Source organism: Bubalus kerabau, chromosome 1 (genome assembly GCF_029407905.1).
Source record: "Bubalus kerabau isolate K-KA32 ecotype Philippines breed swamp buffalo chromosome 1, PCC_UOA_SB_1v2, whole genome shotgun sequence".
Lineage (NCBI taxonomy): Eukaryota > Metazoa > Chordata > Mammalia > Artiodactyla > Bovidae > Bubalus > Bubalus kerabau.
In genome coordinates this window covers 66,868,764-66,889,172 of record NC_073624.1, presented here as the reverse complement: position 1 = coordinate 66,889,172, position 20,409 = coordinate 66,868,764, and the positions used below count along the sequence as shown (strand labels likewise).

At 49.7% G+C, this 20,409-nt stretch overlaps 1 protein-coding gene across 2 annotated transcripts; it reads left to right on the top strand.

Annotated features, from left to right (window-relative positions):
• Nucleotides 1–145: 145 nt before the first annotated feature.
• On the top strand, nt 146–19,515 carry AVIL (advillin). 2 transcript variants are annotated; one of them, XM_055578821.1, is made up of 20 exons: nt 146–950; nt 3,416–3,500; nt 4,814–4,888; nt 5,630–5,826; nt 7,211–7,319; nt 7,412–7,522; nt 7,760–7,962; nt 8,445–8,523; nt 8,652–8,750; nt 9,427–9,580; nt 9,683–9,783; nt 10,272–10,409; nt 10,515–10,673; nt 11,622–11,801; nt 13,432–13,577; nt 13,685–13,829; nt 15,254–15,442; nt 16,048–16,116; nt 17,012–17,128; nt 18,893–19,515. In XM_055578821.1, the coding sequence occupies exons 2-20, from the start codon at nt 3,435–3,437 to the stop codon at nt 19,004–19,006; spliced, it is 2,451 nt and encodes an 816-aa protein (XP_055434796.1). In that variant the 5' UTR covers nt 146–950; nt 3,416–3,434; the 3' UTR covers nt 19,007–19,515. The 2 variants fall into 2 exon arrangements, with proteins under 2 accessions (XP_055434796.1, XP_055434806.1); XM_055578831.1 differs by lacking the exon at nt 3,416–3,500.
• The last annotated feature ends 894 nt before the right edge of the window (nt 19,516–20,409 follow it).

The following is a 20,409-nucleotide window of genomic DNA, read 5'->3' as shown; positions in this document are numbered from 1 at the left end:
TGTCTCCTGTCCCTGCTGTTGTTCATTCAGAACTTACCCCCCACCCTTTGTTCCCTCAGAACCCCTCTGTCATTACGAGGCTGGAGTGCCCAGGCTGGGAGACCAACTGTGGACTCAGCACAGGGATTCTGCCCAAGGTCACAGAACTCGGGCTCCATTAGCTCTTCCCTGGCCCCCAGGTGGAATCAACCCCATTCCCTCCAGGTGCTTAATAAGCACACGCTTGGTGTTCTGTTGACTTCTGGTGAGGAACCAGAAGCCCTGGAGGGACTTAGGGATGTAGAGTCTTCCTTCTGTACCCCTTACTGGTTTTCCCAGAGTAGGAGCCCTGGAGCTCAACAGTGGCTCCTGGCACCTATTAAGCACTCAGATTTTGATTGGACTGCCATATGACCCCCCAAGGGACAAAACAGAATGACCTGATAACACACTGGAGGCCCTTCACCCAGACTTCACCTCCGAGAAATGCCCAGAAACTTCTGGGGGAGGCGCTTGCCAGCCTGGACATCCCAGGGGCTCAGCGGGCGGCCCAGCCCTGCCTCCTGTCATCAGTGTAATGCATTCATATCTACAGGATGGCAAATTTCATATCCTCCCACCCTCTTTCCTGCATTATTGATGACTGCACTTTTAAAAAAATCAATTATATCAGGGCGTGGAACTGGAGTTAAAAAGAAGCCTTTAAAAGTCTGCTCTTGTTTTTGCTCTTTTGAATAGGAACAGATAAAGCTTTCCCTCTGGTTTGAATAAGTCAAGCCCAGGGCTAGGTTGGCTGTGATTGGCCAGGACTAGGAAAATGCAGTTAAGATGCAAACCCAAGCAAATAAAACCCAGTGTCTGCACAGCCATTACTAAGAGAAGGCAGCAGGGCCTGGAGCCTCCTGCATTGGGTGGTTCCTCAACACTGCTTACTTGCTGCCAGAAAACTGGGAAGACGCGTAGAAGGCAAGGTAAGTTCTCTTTGGTTTATGGGTGCATGTCAGTAGAGCATGGATTAGAAAGAAACAAGAGATTGAAATTTCCTTGGCCTTGTCTTCTTGGATGAGACTTTTAGAGGATTGAACCAGGAGCTTGTCAGTTTTGCAAACTTCCTGCTGACAAGGTGAGGTAATTTTTAAGAGATCCCTAAACATTAAGGCATATTTTCAAAAACTAAGAAAGAGAATACCCCAGCTCAAAAAGATGGTGTAGAGCAAGGCATAAATGAAAACCAGCTTCCTCTACTTGGGGTCCATTCATAGGAGTGTTGATAGGAATTAAGGGCCACTACCTTTTAACCTGGGATTTCAAAACTGCACCCCACCCAGCGGTAGTGTCAAAGGGTACTAAGTTAATAAATTAGGAGTTGAGGAGGGACGGAGAGACGCTTTGGGAGACTTCGGTGTCAGTTTCTAGGTGTTCCAGTATGGCAAAGTTCCTTCTGTGAGCATGTCCTGTCCTGTATTTCAGGGCTCCTGGCCCAGTGAGTGTCTTGATTGCTAACTCCCTGTTGGGAATTGGGACCGCTTTTGGCCTCTGGACTCACAGTCCTAATTAGTGACAGCTGGTTTGACTTTTAGCAGGTTTACACTTAGCTCTCTCCCAGGAACGAATTGGTCTTTATCCCCTTCCCCTAGTTGGGTCATGGCATTTGCCTTTAGTGACTGAAATCTAGGATCTGCAGAAAACCTGAACAAATATTCCCCAGCAGTTCCAAGCAGCACAGGGTGGGGCAGTGCCAGTTATCAAATTAAATCCTCAAACATTACTGCTCCGCATCACTGCTCTGCTTTAGGGCTGCTACAGCAGTAGACAAAGGGAGGTTTTTGTTTGTCTTTTTTTGTTTTGCCAATGTCCACACTAGATAATGGCACATACTCAAACCTAGGTTCATCTACCAAGGCTCAAGAAAAGAATGGCCAGACATGCTCCTCCTGACGAGGACAATATGCTTCCAAATAGCCATACCCCAGGCTTTCCTGGTGGCTCAGATGATAAAGAAACTGCCTGCAATGCAGAAGACCCGGGATCGATCCCTGGGTTGGGGAGATGCCCTGGAGAAAGGAATGGCTACCCACTCCAGTATTCTTGCCTGGAGAATTCCATGGATGAGGAGCCTGGTGGGCTACAGTCCATGGAGTCACAAAGAATCAGACACGGCTGAGTGACTAACACTTTCACAAAATCCCAGCTAGACCTTTCAGGGCATTTGGTTTTTGTTTTTCTTTTTCCTGTGTATTAATGAATCAGTCAAGCCCATCCTTTACCTTTGCCATGTGAGAGCATTCATCAGTTACTGTGCATCACGAGATTGCAAGCCCCTTGAGAGCAAGAACCGGACAGGAATTTTCATTATATAAAAGCTATGTGACCGTGGACATGTGTAAGAGCTTGATAACCCTAGACACGCCTCGAACAGAGATGGTGCATAATGCACACTTCTCTTGACCCCTCCCTGTCTCTCCACACCCTGCCTGCGGGAGGGCACTGCACCACTGGCTGGGTCTGTGGGGGCGGGGGAGGGTCTGTCCACAGGCCACGCCCGCCTGTCCCTGCTGGCACCCTGAACTCTTAGTACTCCAACCAGAGATCCAACCCACCCCCCGCCCCGCATTGGAAATCCGAGTCTTAAGTGGTGGACTGCCAGGGAAGTCCACACCCTGAATTCTATGTCCCAGCTCTGCCATTTTACTTTCCCTTTTCTTCTGTGAGGCACAGGGAATATATTAGTCATATGACAAAAGCAGGATGGGATAGTTTAAGGATGGTTTACTTTAAAAAGTCTGGTAAGTGAAAGCCCAAAGAGTGGACTGTGAAGAGGACCTGCCAAGCAGAGAGTCTGGGAGAACTGGAATAAGAATGAGAGAAGGAAACTCAGTTTGGAAATACTCTGATGTAAGCTTTTCAGCCCATGTGCCACTGAATTTAGGTAAGTTAGGAAGAGTTGCAGTACCTCAGAGTAATTAGAACAGAGATTTTAAGATCAGGGAGGGATTTCTTTCTGGTGATACTGAGCAAATTATTTAACCTCTCTGAACCTCAATTTTCCCACAATATAAGACAAAGGAAATATATTCAGCTTATGAGAATTAAATGAGAGAAGTAAAGTCAGTCAACGGAGGGTTTAACACATTTGTCACCCCTTCGGTAAATAATCATGCCTGTTACCAGAGCTCTTAACAAGGGAAGTGGCAAAGGCAAGCAGAACTTCCGGTGGGTGCCCCCACCACCACCACCTCGCCGCCGGGTCAGCCAGGCTTACGACATGAACTTGGACAGGTCATTGCCCACATCACTGTGAGACAACAGTGCAGGGATGCGCCATGAGGATGCAGCCGGATGGCTGACAAGAGATTGGGAAGTGACTTAGGAGGAAAGCAGGCGGGATACCTGCTCTGAGAGGCGTCACCTCCCCACTTGCTCTGTGATGTTTCAGTCCCGGGAAGACAAGCGCCATGTCTCTGAGCAGCGCCTTCTGGGCTGTGGGCAACGACCCTGGGATCATCACCTGGAGAATAGAGGTGAGCTGGGCTGGATGGGGCACCTCCTGGGCCCCCAAAAGCCCCCCACACTGAGTCTCCTGCTAGTGGCTCGGCAGCAGTGAGAGGCAGCGCTGAAGAGCACGGTCTCCTATCCTTGCACAGAGCCGGGTAGCAGGGGGGAGGTGAGGTGGAAGAAATGCTCTTCACTTTGGGGAGCAGGGCTCCAAGCAAAAACAAGCTGGCCCTTTATCCAGCCATCTGCATTTCCACTAAATGCCCTGGAGAGATGGGTGGGGCCCAGGCCACCCAGAGAGCCAAGACTACCGGCTGCTCTAGTCAGGAAAATAGAACCTGTCTTCCACAGGGCACTCTGGCTCCTGCAAAGTAGGAGGAGGTTTGGGTACAGCATAGATGGGGTCCCTGCTCATCCCTTCTACTCTGGCTTGAGCCCCTCTGGCTGACCCGGAGCGCCACGGGTCAGTAGCTGGGAACCGCCCTGGCCCAGAAAGCCTTACCTCCTCCTCCCTGCTCTGAGCCCAGTGAGGGACTGCTGCATAAAACCCAGAGGAGATGCCCACCTCACTATCATCCTCAGGAGGGGTCACCGCTGCCTAGCAAGCTGCTCAGAGCCAGGTCACTCCCACTGCTTTTAAGGCTCGCCGTGCATTTAACAACTAATAGGAACAAAAAGTTACATAAATTGTGGGATAGTTAACATTCTCACATTTGACACACATATTTTACATAGAATATACTCACATAGGACCGCAGGTTTGCCTCTTTGGAGACAGTGATGAAAGTCCCCATCTGAGGCCACATGAATGGCTCTCCTGGGACGAGCCAGACATGCTATGGCAGATGCATCAGAGCTCCAATCCAGACTCCAGACAGGAGCCCTCAGCACGGAACCCGCACACAGCCAGCCCTCAGCCCCCAGAGCCTCACAGAATCCGGGTACTCCACTCCGTTCTCAGACCTGGGCCAGCGCTGGGTGGATGGAGTCAGTGCTGGAGACCCTGATGCTTTGCTCAGAGACTTGAGGCTCTTCCTTGAGGGCTTACACCCAACTGCATAGGACTGAGGGGGCTCACCAGGTTGCTCAGTGTAGCGAGATGAGACCAGGCAGGTGGTAGGAGGAGGGCAGACCCAGGGCTGTGCAGGCAGAGCTCAGCAGAAGCCGGAGGGATGTGCGCTCATCCTGGGGCTGGCCGCCATGACCCGTTGGGGACATCTCCCTACCTTTCCACCCACTCCCCAGCCCTGTCACCTGTGCCAAATAATAGCATGGAGGGAGGAGGCTTGGGGGACAAGGGGGAAGGAATGTAGCCTATCCACACCCCTTGTCCTTCCAGAAAATGGAGCTGGCGCTGGTGCCCCTGAGCGCCCACGGCAACTTCTATGAGGGAGACTGCTACGTCATCCTCTCGGTGAGCACCATCGGCCCTCTCCCCTGATTCTCACAAGCTCCTCCCCAGAGAGCCAGCTCCGGGGCTTCCCTGGGAGATTTGCCCACAAAATTAATCAGGCCTCTGGTATCCGTCTTGATTCTTCCTTGCTGTTGCATGGAACAGGCTTCCAGTTTGACTATCAAAGGCTGTGCTTAGGCCAGGGTTTTAAATTTTGCATCAGAGTGGGGGAGAGGTGTGGCCGTCAGTCTGAACATCAGCATGTGGCCCATAGCCAGGCTTCAGCCTCCTGAGCCCAGACCCCAGATTACAGTGCTGTGGAGGAAGGCCAGGTGGACACAGGGCCGTCTCTGGCCTCAAAGTGCTCACCTAGCCGAGGGAACAGTCTCCCACATGGACGGTGCCGACAGAGCCACGCTGGCAGACAGCAGCTCTATACAGCTGTGAGAGTGCAGGGGTGCAAATGAGCAACAAGAGAACTCTTGCCTGCATTTCAACCCGGCAAGATTCCCCCCTACCCCTGCTTATGTGGAGGACAGTAAACTGTCAGCATTCCCCAAATGTAGGGAGGGACTCAGGCTGCTAGGGCTTGAGTCACAGAACAGGTCTGCCCAGGGGCCACTGCAGGGGGCAAGAGACTGCAGAGCAGGACACAGAAGCCTGAGCCTGCCGAGAATGGGACACAAGCCACCCTAGGCAGCTACCTTTCCAGGCCAGAGGGGCGAACCAGCCCCTGAGCCAATCTCTTTGACTACACCCCAGACCCGGAGAGTGGGCTGCCTCCTCTCCCAAGACATCCACTTCTGGATTGGGAAGGACTCCTCCCAGGATGAACAGAGCTGCGCAGCCATCTACACTACACAGCTGGACGACTACCTGGGGGGCAGCCCCATTCAGCACCGGGAGGTCCAGTACTATGAGTCCGACACCTTCCGCGGCTACTTCAAGCAGGGCATCATGTGAGTAGCTGGGCACACAGCAAGGATGTAGACGTGGTCCACCAAAGAGGAAACCCAAAGGCTAAAAAGTATGCGAAGAAAGTAATCAGAGAAATGCGAATCAAAACAAAGCTGTCCTCTCCACCAGTGTAAGTTAGAGAGCTGGGTGGTGCTGAGTGTTGGCAAGGTTGTGGGGAGATGGGCACCCGGGGGGCCCTGCTGGTGGGAGCGAGGACTGGCCCAGTGTTCCAGAGGGCAATCTGCTATGCCACTGGGGCAGGTCCCAGGTCCACAAGGGCACGGGAGCCAGAATGTTCATAGTGGTATTAGTGGTGGTGAGAAGCTGCAGGCAGTGGGGCGTGTGCCTCCCCCAGGGAGACTGAACAGGAGAAACACTCCGAGACAGCAGGGAGTACCATGCCATCACATTAGAGACACATCTGACCTGTGGACACACCTTAAAAACACTGGGCTTAAGGAACACAGGAAGAAACAGGCTTGAAATACAGAACAGAATGCTAATTCCTGTTTGTAAAAACTGACATAAGCACAAAACAACAGGCTATGTTTTATCAGAATGAAAATAGAAAGATAGATGTTAAATGGTTAGAATGGATGCCTATGGTGGGGAGGAAAAGGCAGGGAGGGGAGGGTATGCAGATAAAAGGGAACACATACACTACAAGAGTGGGGTCTTGTAAAGGCCAGTGATGACAGCCTTCCATGAACTGAGGAGTTTGATCACCTCCAAACTTTACACTGGAGATTGACAACAAAAGGATTCCAAGGAGCTCAAGAGTTCTGAGGCTGCTTGAAGGCCAGCTTCCTGCAGGTGAGCAGTCCTCACTGAGGCCCCACTGGGCACAGAGCAGCCTGCTGAGCCACCAGGGAACCCAGCAATGGAGGCCCTCTGCTCCCGGGGGCTTTCTGGGCGCCCTTCACGTGTGGAATGCCTAGAGGAGGCTGGGTTGGGGTGAGAACTAGAGGTAGGAGAGGGGTTTCCGGGAGTGAGTTGGTCTTCAGGCCACGGGAGATGGCCTGAAGAGGGCCCTGCCCCAACACACATGATGTTCAGCTTCAAGAACAAAACAAAACAAGCTCTTCCTGCCGTGGGGATTATCACTTCTCTGTCTGGAGGTCTAGTCCTCCGGTGGTTGGTTCCTACTCTTAATAGCTCTACTCAAATGTCAGTCCTCCAGAGAAGACAGCCCCAAATGTTTGGTCAAAAAGCCCTCCACTGGGGGCAACTCTGTGGCAGGGGTGACCAGCATCAGTGTTTGACTTGCTCATTTACTGTCATCACCCGTGTGGGCAAAGGCTGCCTCTGTGTGGCCCACCACTCTCTCCCCAGGACCTGGCAAATAGCAGGTTCTCAGTAAATAACGCAAGGGCTGTTTTTCCTCAGCTACAAGAAAGGGGGTGTGGCCTCCGGGATGAAGCACGTGGAGACCAACACCTACAACGTGAAGCGGCTGCTGCACGTGAAGGGGAAGAGAAACATCCGGGCCACCGAGGTCAGTCCTGCCCCCTATCTGTCCTGGGCCTGAGGCCTCTCCGCCTGGCACCCAGGAATTCCTTCTGCCCTATGTCTGTCTCTTCCCTGCAGGTGGAAATGAGCTGGGACAGTTTTAACCGCGGGGATGTCTTCCTGCTGGATCTTGGGAAGGTCATCGTCCAGTGGAACGGCCCAGAGAGCAGCAGTGGGGAGCGCCTGAAGGTGTGGCCCATGCGGTCGGCCCCTCCTTTCCCCCAGCTACTCTTTCCTTCTTTCCTGGCTGGCTCTTTCCTGCCCTTCCAGCCAGATGCCTGCCTTTGAGCAGCATCTGTTTCAGAGATAGGCCACATGACTGAGGCTGCAACTCAGCCTGGGGTTCCTCAGTATCAGGGTAACCCCTGTGTCTGGGATCCAGGCTGTTTCTCTTGGAGCTAAGGGCATTCCCGGCCTTCTTTACAGGCAATGCTTCTGGCAAAGGATATTCGGGACAGGGAGCGAGGGGGCCGTGCTGAGATAGGAGTGATCGAGGGAGACAAGGAGGCAGCCAGCCCGGAGCTGATGAAGGTCCTTCAGGACACCCTCGGCCGGCGCTCCATTATCCAACCGGCAGTCCCAGATGAGGTCATAGATCAGCAGCAGAAATCAAACATCACGTTGTATCAGTGAGTAGCTAAGGCTGGCTGCTGGTTGGAAGCTGGGGTCAGGGGAAGGTGGCCCCCAGAGAAACAAGCACTTCTGCTTGGCTCCATTTGGGGTGCAGGCACCTGGGTTTCTTTCAGTCTTTCTTCGAATGCATCTTCTACAAGGAGTTCGTTATTCCCTGAGCAGCTACTGTCTGCTCTTGTTAGCAATGATTCCTGATCTCTGGGAGAGAATGTTCCTTGACTCAAGTCTATGCATCCCAGGAGTGTGGACAGGATAATGTCAGGGGAAGGGTAGAGATAATATTCAGGAAAGAGATGCACAGAAGTCTCCCCCAGACAACAGTGTCTGTCACCTCCCAGTCCGCACTCATGCCATGCCTGTTGCAAGAAGTCAAACTCTACCCAGAAACTCCATCCTAAGACCAAGCCGGGAAATAGCAAACTGACCACATGATGCTCTGTAGAAGGGAAGGTACAGGCTAACTTCTCCCCTTCTCCAGTGTCTCAGATTCATCTGGGCAGCTGGTGGTCACAGAGGTAGCGACGAGGCCTCTGGTCCAGGACTTACTGAATCCTGATGTGAGTAGCACTTGGGTGGGCTTGGCTTGGGGTAGCCGGACCTGGCTTCAGATGCAGGCCCCACGGAGAGGCCTTCCTTATGGTCTCGGGCAGCAGTAATCACTTTTGTCCCTGGCCATCTGCTTCAGGACTGCTACATCCTGGACCAAAGTGGAACCAAGATCTATGTGTGGAAAGGAAGAGGAGCCACAAAGGTTGAGAAACAGATGGCCATGTCTAAAGCCCTGGTAGGAGCTATGGACATGCAGTATTATTCAAAAAGTCTGTTCACGAAACATCAGAGGTGCTCGGAGAGCTATATCAGGCACTGGAGCACAAAACATCGCAGTTATATCCATGACTTCAAAGTCAGACAGACAAACTGGGATTCAAATCCAGGTCTAGTGTTACTTCCTGGGGTTGTTGTGATGGTTGAATAACATTTGTAAAGCACTTAAACACACTGGCACACACACCTGCCCAATAAAAGGTGGCTGTTATTATTGAAGGCAATATCACATATCAACAGCCCTGTCCTCAAGGAACTTATGACATTATTGTGCAGCCTCCTGCAGCTGAACCAAGCAGGATGCATCTACCAAGCAAAAAAAAAAAAAAAAAAAGGCAAATGAAAGTGATGCAAAGTCAGTAGAGTACAGAAGTGCTGAAGGAATATACTAGACAGGATTTAAAAAAAAATCAGTAATAATCATGACCAATGAAGGAATGCCAAAATGTTCCATTTAGTCCTTTCCTTGAGGCAGCTAGCGTGGTCCCTAGACAGAAGTGAGTTAGAATTTGACTCTGACTCCCAGAAGGGAACAATCCTACCCAATGGCTTCAAAGGGGTAAATTACCAGTAGAGCCAAGAACCCAGAGCATTCCCTGACTGACCTGCCCTTTGGGGGTGGGGGGTACCCACAGAATTTCATCAGGATGAAGGGCTACCCCAGCAGCACCAACGTGGAGACCGTCAATGACGGTGCCGAGTCGGCCATGTTCAAGCAGCTGTTCCAGAAGTGGACGGTGAAGGAACAGACCGTGGGTCTGGGGAAAACGTTCAGCGTGGGTAAAGTTGGTAAGACTGCCCCCAGATGGTGTTCTCATTGTGGGGAGTCTCTAGAAAGACGGGCACGGATGCTTTTCATTCACCTGGCTTCTCCCAACCCCTTCTCTGCAGCGAAGGTTTTCCAGGATAAATTTGATGTAACTCTGCTGCACACCAAACCAGAGGTGGCAGCCCAGGAAAGAATGGTGGATGACGGCAACGGCAAAGTTGAGGTAATAAGCCCAGTGACCCATGTGCCAGGGCAGGCAGGGCACCGGCTCTCCTGGCTGCTTTGCTGCAGAGGAGCGCACAGGATCCTGTGCGCTCCTCTGCTTCCCTTGTCACCTCTGGGGCCTCGGGACTCTTCCCTAAGAGGTGTCTGCGTCTTCAGGGTTCTCCCACAATTCTTCAGGGAAGGGAAAGGTAGGCACCCCAGTGTGCTGTCAACAGCTCACCTGGCAGACGCATTCAAATGACCTCTGAGCTGTGATGGGGGTGCGTCTGACCAGGGATGACCTACTTCTCCGGATTCAAATCATGCAAATGGGATAAGCCCTCAGTACTGGGAAGAAGCACCAGAGGATAAGGGGTACTGTGAATGGACCTTTGTGCCTCATCCACCTGGATTCTCTGCTCAGCATGGCCCAGTTCCCTTCAGGTGGCTGTTTGTTCAAAGAGGACTCCCCCCATCTCTGGGGAACTGTGTCTCTTCTATGCCCAGGTCTGGAGGATAGAAAACCTGGAGCTGGTCCCCGTGGAGCACCAGTGGTATGGCTTCTTTTATGGGGGAGACTGCTATCTGGTTCTCTATACGTATGAGATGCATGGGAAGCCTCATTACATCCTGTATATCTGGCAGGTAGGCCTGGGGCAGGCTCTTAGCTTTGGATCCTGGTGCTTCCTCTGGCCACTGAGCTGGGGCCGGGGGTGGCAGGGACCTATTGCACCCTTCTCACCCGTGCAGGGCCGCCACGCCTCACAGGATGAGCTGGCAGCCTCGGCATATCAGGCGGTAGAGGTGGACCAGCAGTTTGAAGGGGCCCCTGTGCAGGTTCGGGTTACCATGGGGAAGGAGCCGCGCCACTTCATGGCCATCTTCAAAGGAAAGCTGGTCATCTTTGAGGTGAGAAACCTAAGGTAAAACTACACCAGAAGCAGAATGCTCAGAACCAGCAGGTCAGCAGGGAGCTACAGTAGAGGAGAGGAGGGGTGGAGAGTGGGGCTTGGGGAGGACACAGACGAGAAGGAGGTGAATCTCTCTAAGACACTGAAGTGCATCCCGACTGCTTAGGGCTTCAAGTCCACACCCCTGCCTAGTTCATGTTCAAGGTCTTGTATAATCTGACCCATATAACCTGTGCAGGTGCATCACCCTCAGCTCCCTAACCTCCACACTCCACTCCAGTCAGGTGGGTCTCTCTTTAGACCTCACATGTGCTCTATCATTCCCTGTCTGCCTCCCCCAGCCGTGTGCCCCTTCAGACTCCAGTCCCATGTCTTCCAGAAAGCCTTGGCTGAAGCACCACCAGAACTGTATGATGTCACACGCTTGATATACACAAGTCTGTGGTCAAGTCCTAGTCTTGTCATTGATTAGCCAGTTTTCTGAGCCTCAGTTTCCCCACCTGCACTGTGGGATAATAATACCTACTTCACAGAGTTATTATGAGGATCAATAAAATGATATAGCTAAGGCACCAGAAAAGAGCCTGGCATATAACCCAGGTCTCAGAATGAAAGCTAACACCATTTCTTAAAAATATTTATTTATTTGGCTGCAGAGGGTCTTAGCTATGGCATTTGGGATCTAGTTCTCTGGCCAGGGATTGAAGCTGGGCCCCCTGCACTGGGAGCACAGAGTCTTAGCTGCTGGACCATCAGGGAAGTCCCCTGAAAGCTAACACTGTTGGTACCATAACTCCGGCTCACCTCGACCTCTCCCAGTTGGCTGAGAAGCTCCTTGAGGGCAAAGATGGTGTCAGATACAGCGCTGTTCTCCACAGCGCTGGCCCAGTGCTCAGAGCACACGGTATACCTTAGATCTGGACTCTGCTTTTCTCTTTCTCTCTAGGGTGGGACTTCTAGGAAGGGAAATGCTGAGCCGGATCCTCCAGTAAGACTCTTCCAGATTCAAGGACATAACAAATCTAACACCAAAGCAGTGGAGGTCCCAGCCTTCACCTCCTCCCTAAATTCCAATGATGTCTTTCTGCTGAGAACGCAGGCAGAGCACTACCTGTGGTTTGGCAAGGTAAGACAGCTGGCCCAGCAGTCACACCCATCCCTTGGCTCCCAGCCCTGCACCCACCCTCTGGTCAGCAAGGGCAAAGGAACTTAGAATAGGCTGGAGCAGTCCTCAAAAAGAGGAGCCTTTTCCTAAAGATTCTTCAAAGGGACCAGCAATGTTCCTCACAATTAGGCCTCCAGTTACACACTCAATGCCTCCAGTTACACACTCAATAATGGCACTGCTCACACCCAGGAGACCCTCCATAAACAGCTAAACACATGGAGGCTGGATGCAGGATGGAAAAGTCAATCTTTCCACACCAGTTTGGTGCACTGTAATAGGACAGGCATTAACACTGAACAAAAGAACACTAAAAATATGATTTTTGTCAATTCAGATTTCATCTGCAATGAAAAGCACTAGAACTGTTTTACAAAAGAGAATTGAATAGGAAAAGATGCTCAATATTAATAGTCATTAGGGAAATGCAAATAGAAACCCCAATGAGATACCACTACACACGTATGACTAATGACTAAAAAACCGATAATATCTAGTGCTGGTGAAAAAAGCAATAGGAATTCTCACACACTGCAGGTGAAAATGCAGATACGGCCTTAGAAAACAATTTGATGGTTTCTTGTAAAACATATACTTATTGTATGAGCCCATTCCTGGGTATGTACCCATGTGAAAAAACTACCTTCACACAAAAACCTATACACAAATGTTTAATAGCACCTTTATTTGTAATTGCCAAAAACTGGAAGCAAATCAACTGGAGGATGGATGAGCAAGCAGTGGTGCTTCCACACAATTGGAATGGAATACTACTCAGCTACAGAACACCCACAACTGCAAGGAAGAATCGCAAATGCATTATGCTAAGTGAAAGAAGCTAGACTCAGAGGCCACACTGTGCAGGATTCCATTTACCAGGTTCTGGAAGAGGCAAAACTGTCAGGATGGGAACAGATTCGTGGTTGCCAGAGGCTAAGGATGCAGGGAGGGTTTGACTACAAAGGCGTGGGTGGTCGGAGGGAAACTTCTGCAGTGGTGAGGCAACTTCTCTGTTTTTTGTTGTGGTGGTGGTAGCATGATTCTATGCATTTGTCAAGAGTCATAGAACTCTATGGCAGAAAGGGTGAATTTTCCTGTATATAATTTAAAAAATATTTTTCTTAAAAAAAATAATCAAAAGTAAGTGCTAAAATTCCAACTGAAGGTAAAACAAAAGTGACCTCTCAATACCCACCGAGCATTTCAGAGTCTAGTCTGGTCCTTTGCTACCACACTGTTTTCCTCCTTCCCACCCACCCCCACCCCCACCCGCCTCCCACCCAGCCCCCCACCCTGCCTCCACCCTTCCCAGCACCAGAACAAACCCATCTAAGCTCCCTTGTCCTGAGGTCTTTTGGCTTGGTAACTAATCCTGGCTGCTGCTGCTAAGTCACTTCAGTCGTGTCCAATTCTGTGTGACCCCATAGACGGCAGCCCACCAGGCTTTCCCGTCCCTGGGATTCTCCAGGCTAGAACACTGGAGTGGGTTTGCCATTTCCTTCTACACTGAGTTATTAGTCTAAGCACTTTATTCCCACATCAACGTGCCTGTGTGTGACTCACATCTGTGTTCTCCCCACCCCGTTCTCAGGGGTCTAGTGGAGATGAGCGGGCGATGGCTAAGGAGCTGGCTGGACTTCTCTGTGACGGTACTGAGAACACAGTGGCTGAGGGCCAGGAGCCAGCTGAGTTCTGGGACCTGCTGGGAGGGAAAACTCCCTATGCCAGTGACAAAAGGTACAGGACCACAGCATCCCCTCCATTTGGCTCCCCCTGCCTCCCAGACTGGTGAACTGCAGGTGATTTCCAAGCAGCTCAGCTCCTCTACATGGACTGTATTGCAGACTACAGCAGGAGATCCTAGATGTCCAGTCTCGTCTCTTTGAATGTTCCAATAAGACTGGCCGGTTCACTGTCACTGAGATCATAGACTTTACCCAGGACGACCTGAACCCAGGTGACGTGATGCTCCTGGATACCTGGGACCAGGTAAGACACAGCCAGAGAGCTTGGAACAAATGACAGACATCCTCAAGGTTTAGGCTATTTTTTTGTATAGTATCTCTCCCCCAAACCCCAGTTAAGCCAGGGTAGCCCTGGACCATCCCCAAGTCAATCAAACAATTGTCAGTGGTGACCGAAGGAAGAGCCTGCTTTTTTGCCAGGGTTGGAGAGACTAGAATGTTGTTTAAAACTCACCATCCTGGGAATTTTCCCACTATGCTCTGGGAAAATCATGCCATCCTATCACACACTCCATTCTCTCAGGACCAAGAGCAGTAGGCTGCACACCTGGAGATATGGGCCTTTGGGGGAATAAAGGGATAAAAGGGGACATCTTCAAGGCCACCCCTCTGCCACATCCGGTTTTCTTCAATTTGGCTCAGCAAACACCTCTTCCTTTCTAATCACTGTGCTGGGCGTGGTGTTGCTAAGGCGAAGGGCCCCACCCCACTCTCAGAGTCTACAGGCTGACAGAGGGTGGAGGAGACCGGATGGAGGATCATCATTTTACTGTGATGGAGGTACATATGAAGTGCCTTGGGAGCACAAATTAGGGTATTTAACACAGTTCGGGGGCTCAGAGAAGACTCTCTGGAGGAGATGGCTCCCAGACTCCAAGGAGAAACAGGTATTAATCAGGTAAAGAGGCCATTCCAGGCAAAAGAAAAGCAAGGCAGGAAATAGTCTACTACAAAGAGTATTATCAGAGTATAAGACAGAGTTAAAGAGTGCCCTAGAGGTGAAGCTAAAGAAGTAGGTATGGACCTTACCAACCAAGTCAAGAAGTTTGGAACTTACCCTGGAAAGCTACTGAAATTTAAGCAGGTGAGTGACATGGTCAGACTGTGCTTTAGATCACTCACTCTAGCGAGTGTAGGAGAGGAGGGAGGGGGTGTGAGAAAAAAGAAGACTGTACGTTGGGAGGCCCGTCAGCACACATGGTCCTAGTCCAGAAAGAGCTGCTGCTGGCCCACAGAAGCAGTGGAGTAGAGCTGGATGGATGGCGACAGATTTGACAAAAGCATGAGAGGTAAACTAGCTAAGTCCTGGGGATACAGACTGCATTCAGGATGATTCCCAGGTTACTGCCTTGGGTGACTGAATGGACACCATTCCCCAAGAATGGAGACACAGATACAAGTTTAGAAAAGAGCTACATGTTGGGGGTGTTATACTTGAGGTGCTTGGAGACAGCCAAGAGGAAATGTTTTGCAAGAAGCTGGATTCAGGAAGCTGACGTTCAGAGAGTTCAGGACTGGAGATGTAGATGTGGGAGATACACAAATCAAAACAAATCTGAGAAAAACTTTGCTGAGGCTGTGAACTGCTGACGGGGAAAGACGGGGCAGCGCGTACTATCTAGCACTAGCCTTTGGCATGAGGGCAGTAACAGGTCTCTACAACAACAGGTGTTCCTGTGGATCGGGGCTGAGGCCAATGCTGCAGAGAAGAAGAGTGCTCTGTCTACCGCCCAGGAGTACCTGCACACTCACCCCAGCGGCCGAGACACCGGCACACCGATCCTGATCGTTAAACAGGGATTCGAGCCTCCCATCTTCACAGGCTGGTTCCTGGCCTGGGACCCTCACATTTGGAGCGTAAGAACAGAGAAGCAGGGGGATGTTCTTACTGCCAGGGTGCTCAGCACTGACACCTCAGAAGGATGGCAGGGTACTCGAGGGCCTAGTCAACCCAGGACCGTACCCCGCCCCACTCCCTTCTCCCCTCTCCCGTTTTTACCTTCCTTCTCTTTCGCACCCTGCACAGCAGTTAAGTCTAGTCAGCAAATTCACAGCGTGCCTCAGGAACAGGCAACGTGAGAAGTAGTAAAGTTTGTGAAGTCTGTCCACACACATTACATCCTGATAGCCAGGGGAACATTGTTGCCTGTGTTACAAATGAGGAAGCTCAGAGAAGTTACTTGTCTACAGTCACAACCAGTAGGAAGAAGCCAGGTTTTCTGACTCCTAGTCAACTGCTCTTAGTATGGAATATTGAGGAGCCACCAGCAAAGAGTGCAGATCATGTTTAAGTACCTTCCAACCCTGCATAGACCTGGAAGGGGGGATTTTCCTTTCTGCTTATCTCTGAAATGTCTTCTGTCCCATGGCTGTTTTGCTTCTCTCAAGGGTTATAGACCAGACGTGAGACGTCCCTCCACTATAAGCAGCATCTCATCCTGTTTTCTATATCTTCTTCCTAGGCAGGGAAATCGTATGAACAGTTAAAAGAAGAGCTGGGAGATGCTGTTGCTATCACAAGAATCACTGCTGTAAGTTTCTTGGAGGAGCTATTCACAGGCAACCAGAGCCAGAAAGAAACAGCAGATGCTGCAGACACAGCATGGCCGAAACCCTATCATGTCCTTCTCAGTATCACTCCGATGGTCTCATTTGATGGGAAGATTGTTTTAATTGGTAGAAAAAGCAGGCTTCAGAGCCGAGTTCCTTATTTTACTGCCTTCCAGAATTTAGAACACTTGCTGTTACCAAATCGAATTATTCAACTCTGTCACTCAGGAGAGATTAAATTAACTAGTAGTATTTTTCAGAAATAATAAGCTTGTAACCCAGGTGACACTATTAGTTTCTGACAGTGGCATCCACAGAAACTCAGGCCATTACCCCTGTTTTCACGGCCCCCAGAAGTGGAGCTCCCGGCCGAGAACCCAGCAGCTCTTTAGCATCAGGACGGCGCACAGCACCACTGTCCAAACCATCTGGCGTTTTGTTGTTTGTGCTCTACAAACTCAAGATTTCAAAACTCATGGCAACGTAGCATCTTTAAAATATATTTAAGAGAAGTGTGACTTCAATTTGAAACCATCTGAAGGCCAGAAATGTAGAGCCCAAGTAAAAGTACCAAGAGAAGGGATGTGATCACAGTATTTAAGTGAGATTTATGCACAACATTTACGCCAACTGACTATACAGGATTTACCTTAGACTCACTGAATCAGCTTCCCAAGAACCCCCAAACTATTTTAGATTTCCAGATGACTCTGACATGCAGCCAGCGTAGGGGACCACTGTTCTAAAAGATGATTATAAAGCATGAAGTGGTAAAAAAAAAAAAAAAAAAATTTTTTTTAAATGTTATAAACATAGAACTTTAATTGCACAGACCTGAGTGGTCTTTTATTGTGTCTACATTCTTATCTTCCCTAGGATATGAGAGACACAACCCTTGCCCTGAATTCTGAGCCAAAATATTACCCCCTAGAAGTTCTGTTGAAAAATCAGAGTCAGGAGTTGCCAGAGGATGTGAACCCTGCCAAAAAGGAGGTGAGTGACTGACATGAGTGGAGCTCTGCAGAAGCACCATCTCGGAGTATGGCCAACACTGTAAACACTCAGTAGACAACTGACCTACCCAGGAGCTCAAGCCAGAAACCCAGGGCTCCTTCTTGATTCTTTTTCCTCACCTCCCACATCAACCCATCAGCTAGCTGCCACCCACTGCTCTCCATCTCTCTGCTGCCAGTATGGTCCAGCCATCATGGACCACTGCCATAGGCCCCCAGTGAATTTTCACCTCTGTCCCTACAATCTGATCCCCATATAACAACCAATGGGCTTTTATAGCAGATGATACTTTTCTATTTAACACACCTTGAATGGCTTCCCACTGCACTTAGAATCCAGAGTCCTCGCGATAGCCTCCAAGGCCCTATACAACCTGGCCCCTGCCCACCTGATTTCGTCTTACAGGCCAGTACTGTCTTCACTTACAGCCCTTTAGCCAGTTGCTGTTTTTCTGTTCCTCGAACATGAGGCTTTCTGCTGGCTACTGCTCCTGCCTGAAAAAACATCTCTCCCCCAGATCATCAGAGAGACAGGTCTGCCGCATTGTTTAGGTCACAGCTGCAGGGTCACCTCCCCAGGAAGGCCTTCCCTGACCACCCCACCCTGCCTCCCTCAGCCCCTACAGTCCTTTTGTACTTGGTCACTCACTGTCTATCTGCCCCATTCCCCGACACCTTCAAAAGCAGGGAGCTTCTCTGTATTGTTCACCATCACATTCTCAGCTTTTTAGCACCTAAACGGTGACTGGCAGATCATAGGCACAACTTAAGTTTCAGCTGATTTAATTAACAGTCATGTTGAATGAATGAATTTATTTTTCCCTTGAAGGGTCTCTGGGCTTCCCTGATAGCTCAGTTGGTAAAGAATCTGCCTGACCCCAGTTCAATTCCTGGGTAGGGAAGACCCACTGGAGAAGGGATAGGCTATCCACTCCAGTATTCATGGGCTTCCCTGGTGGCTCAACTGGCTCAATCCACCTGAGATGCAGGAGACCTGGGTTCAATCCCTGGGTTGGGAAGATCACCTGGAGAAGGGAAAGGCTAAGCACTCCAGTATTCTGCCTGGAGAATTCCATGGACTATATAGTCCATGGGGTCGCAAAAAGTCAGATTCAGCTGAGCAACTTTCACTTGAAGGGTCTCTAAATTTTCCACAGTGTCTTATGTAACCAATTCTTAAGTATCTGGGCTACAACTTCCTTGAAAACAGAAACCATACCTTAGTCCAAGTCCAATTTTACTTGGACTGAAAATATTCATTAATCATTAATAAATAAATGTTAGAATGTTATGCTCTCAACAAGATCCACTTGATCCTGCATTGGAAAACATCTGGATAAAAAATGGCAGATTAAAAAGAGAAAAATATTAATACAAAATGGCAGATGAGGGCATAAGGCAAGGAAAACTGTCACTCAGTTTAGCTCTCCATTCAGCCAAAGCCTAATGTTTAGCACTTATACATAATATACAACCTATTTCTTGTCCTTCTGGCAAGAGACTGGTGCCAGGTGGGACTGCAAGCGCCGTGAACCCAGTCAGCGCTTCCACAGGCCACGGTGGGACTCCACCAGCTGACGAGCTCGCCAATGAATAATTTAAGTCAAACACAGACTTTCTGGAAAATTCATTCTACTTCCCCTTTCAAGAAACTACTTGGGACTATCTCTTGGCCCCTCTGCCCCCACCCCATCAACACTGACAGGTGCCAGGTCTTCTAACTAGAAACTGTTTTCTCTCTTAGAATTACCTCTCTGAAAAGGACTTTGTTTCTGTGTTTGGCATCACAAGAGGGCAGTTTGCTGCTCTGCCTGGCTGGAAACAGCTCCAGATGAAGAAAGAAAAGGGGCTTTTCTGAGGCAAGAAGGCATCTGCCTATTGCAAGATCCCAGAAGAGAGCAGTCAGTGCCAATGTAAGGAAAGAGTTTCTCTAATTTCTGCCTAATGTCCAGCTACTTAATAGAGAGATAGTAGAGCCTGCCAATCACAGCATGTACTCCATTTTTCTCATCCCTGCATTTCTTAGTTGTCATATACCTAAAATGTTAGCTGCTCACTTTGAAATTTTTATGGTCTTCTGGCTGCAGCCTTAGCAGAAAACACTAAAACTGCAAGAAAATCTGGAGAAGTCAAAAGTAAGAGAACAGAAAAATTGTTTAAAGTGCTTAATTCTGGGGCAAGGGCCTAAGTTTGTTTTAAATTTTAAGGTTTGTATTTTCTATTTAACCCACAAATCATCAAAGTTAGTCACATATATACCCTGAAGTCAAAAAATCTAAATGCTCAAATCTGTATGTGCCAGAAGTTTTTAAGTTTTCAAATAAAGATACCTATAAGAACAAATGGGAGTTCTTTTCAGTATTTTGGGTCTGCCCATTAGGGTAACTATTGTGTTCTATGAGAGAAATGTCTCAGGACTGGGGAAGTCAAGAGGCACTGCTGGGCTGCCCTAGAGTGGCTCAGTGGTAAAGAATCCACCTGCTGATGCAGGAGACAGGAGTTCGATCCCTGCTCTGGGAAGATTCCACGTGCCATGGAGCAACTAAGCCCTTGAGACACAACTATTCAGTCTGCGCTCTAGAGCACAGAAGCCCCAACTACTGAGCCCACGAGCCCCAACTACTGAAGCCCTCAAACTCTATAGAGGCTGTGCTCTGCAACAAGAGGAGCCACTGCAACGGGAAGCCGAGCACCACAACTAGAGTAAAAGCCACAAAGCAACAAAGACCCAGCACAGCCATAAACAAATAAAACTATTAAATTTTTTTAAAAAAAGAGGCACCGCTGAGGGAGCTCTCTGGATAGCTGGGATCCCTGTTTCTGGCACAAGAATCCCAGAATCTGCCACACAGCTGTCCAGGAAACCTCAGGCCGCACCCAGCTACACCCTACTATCCAGAAGAGAAACAAGGCCATGTGTTATTAATTTCAGGAATGAGGCCAGAACCAGTGCGTATACCACCACAGAGAGCCTTCAAAGCATGCTACAGACATCAACAAATGAACCACATTTTCCAGACAACTCTAAGTTTGAGTCAACAACTGCAGAAGATTCCATGTGGCAAAAGTAATGTAACTGGGGAAGTTCCAGGATACAAGCGTAGTCCAAAGCATCACAAAGTAAAACTGAACGAGAGGCCTATGTCACAGGAGGAGGAGGGGAAGATTCAGACATCTTGGGGACGCCACAATAAATGTGCAGAAGGGAGAAGCAGCACAGTTCTCCCAGACACTGTCAGCCACTTCCATGAGGCTCGCCTG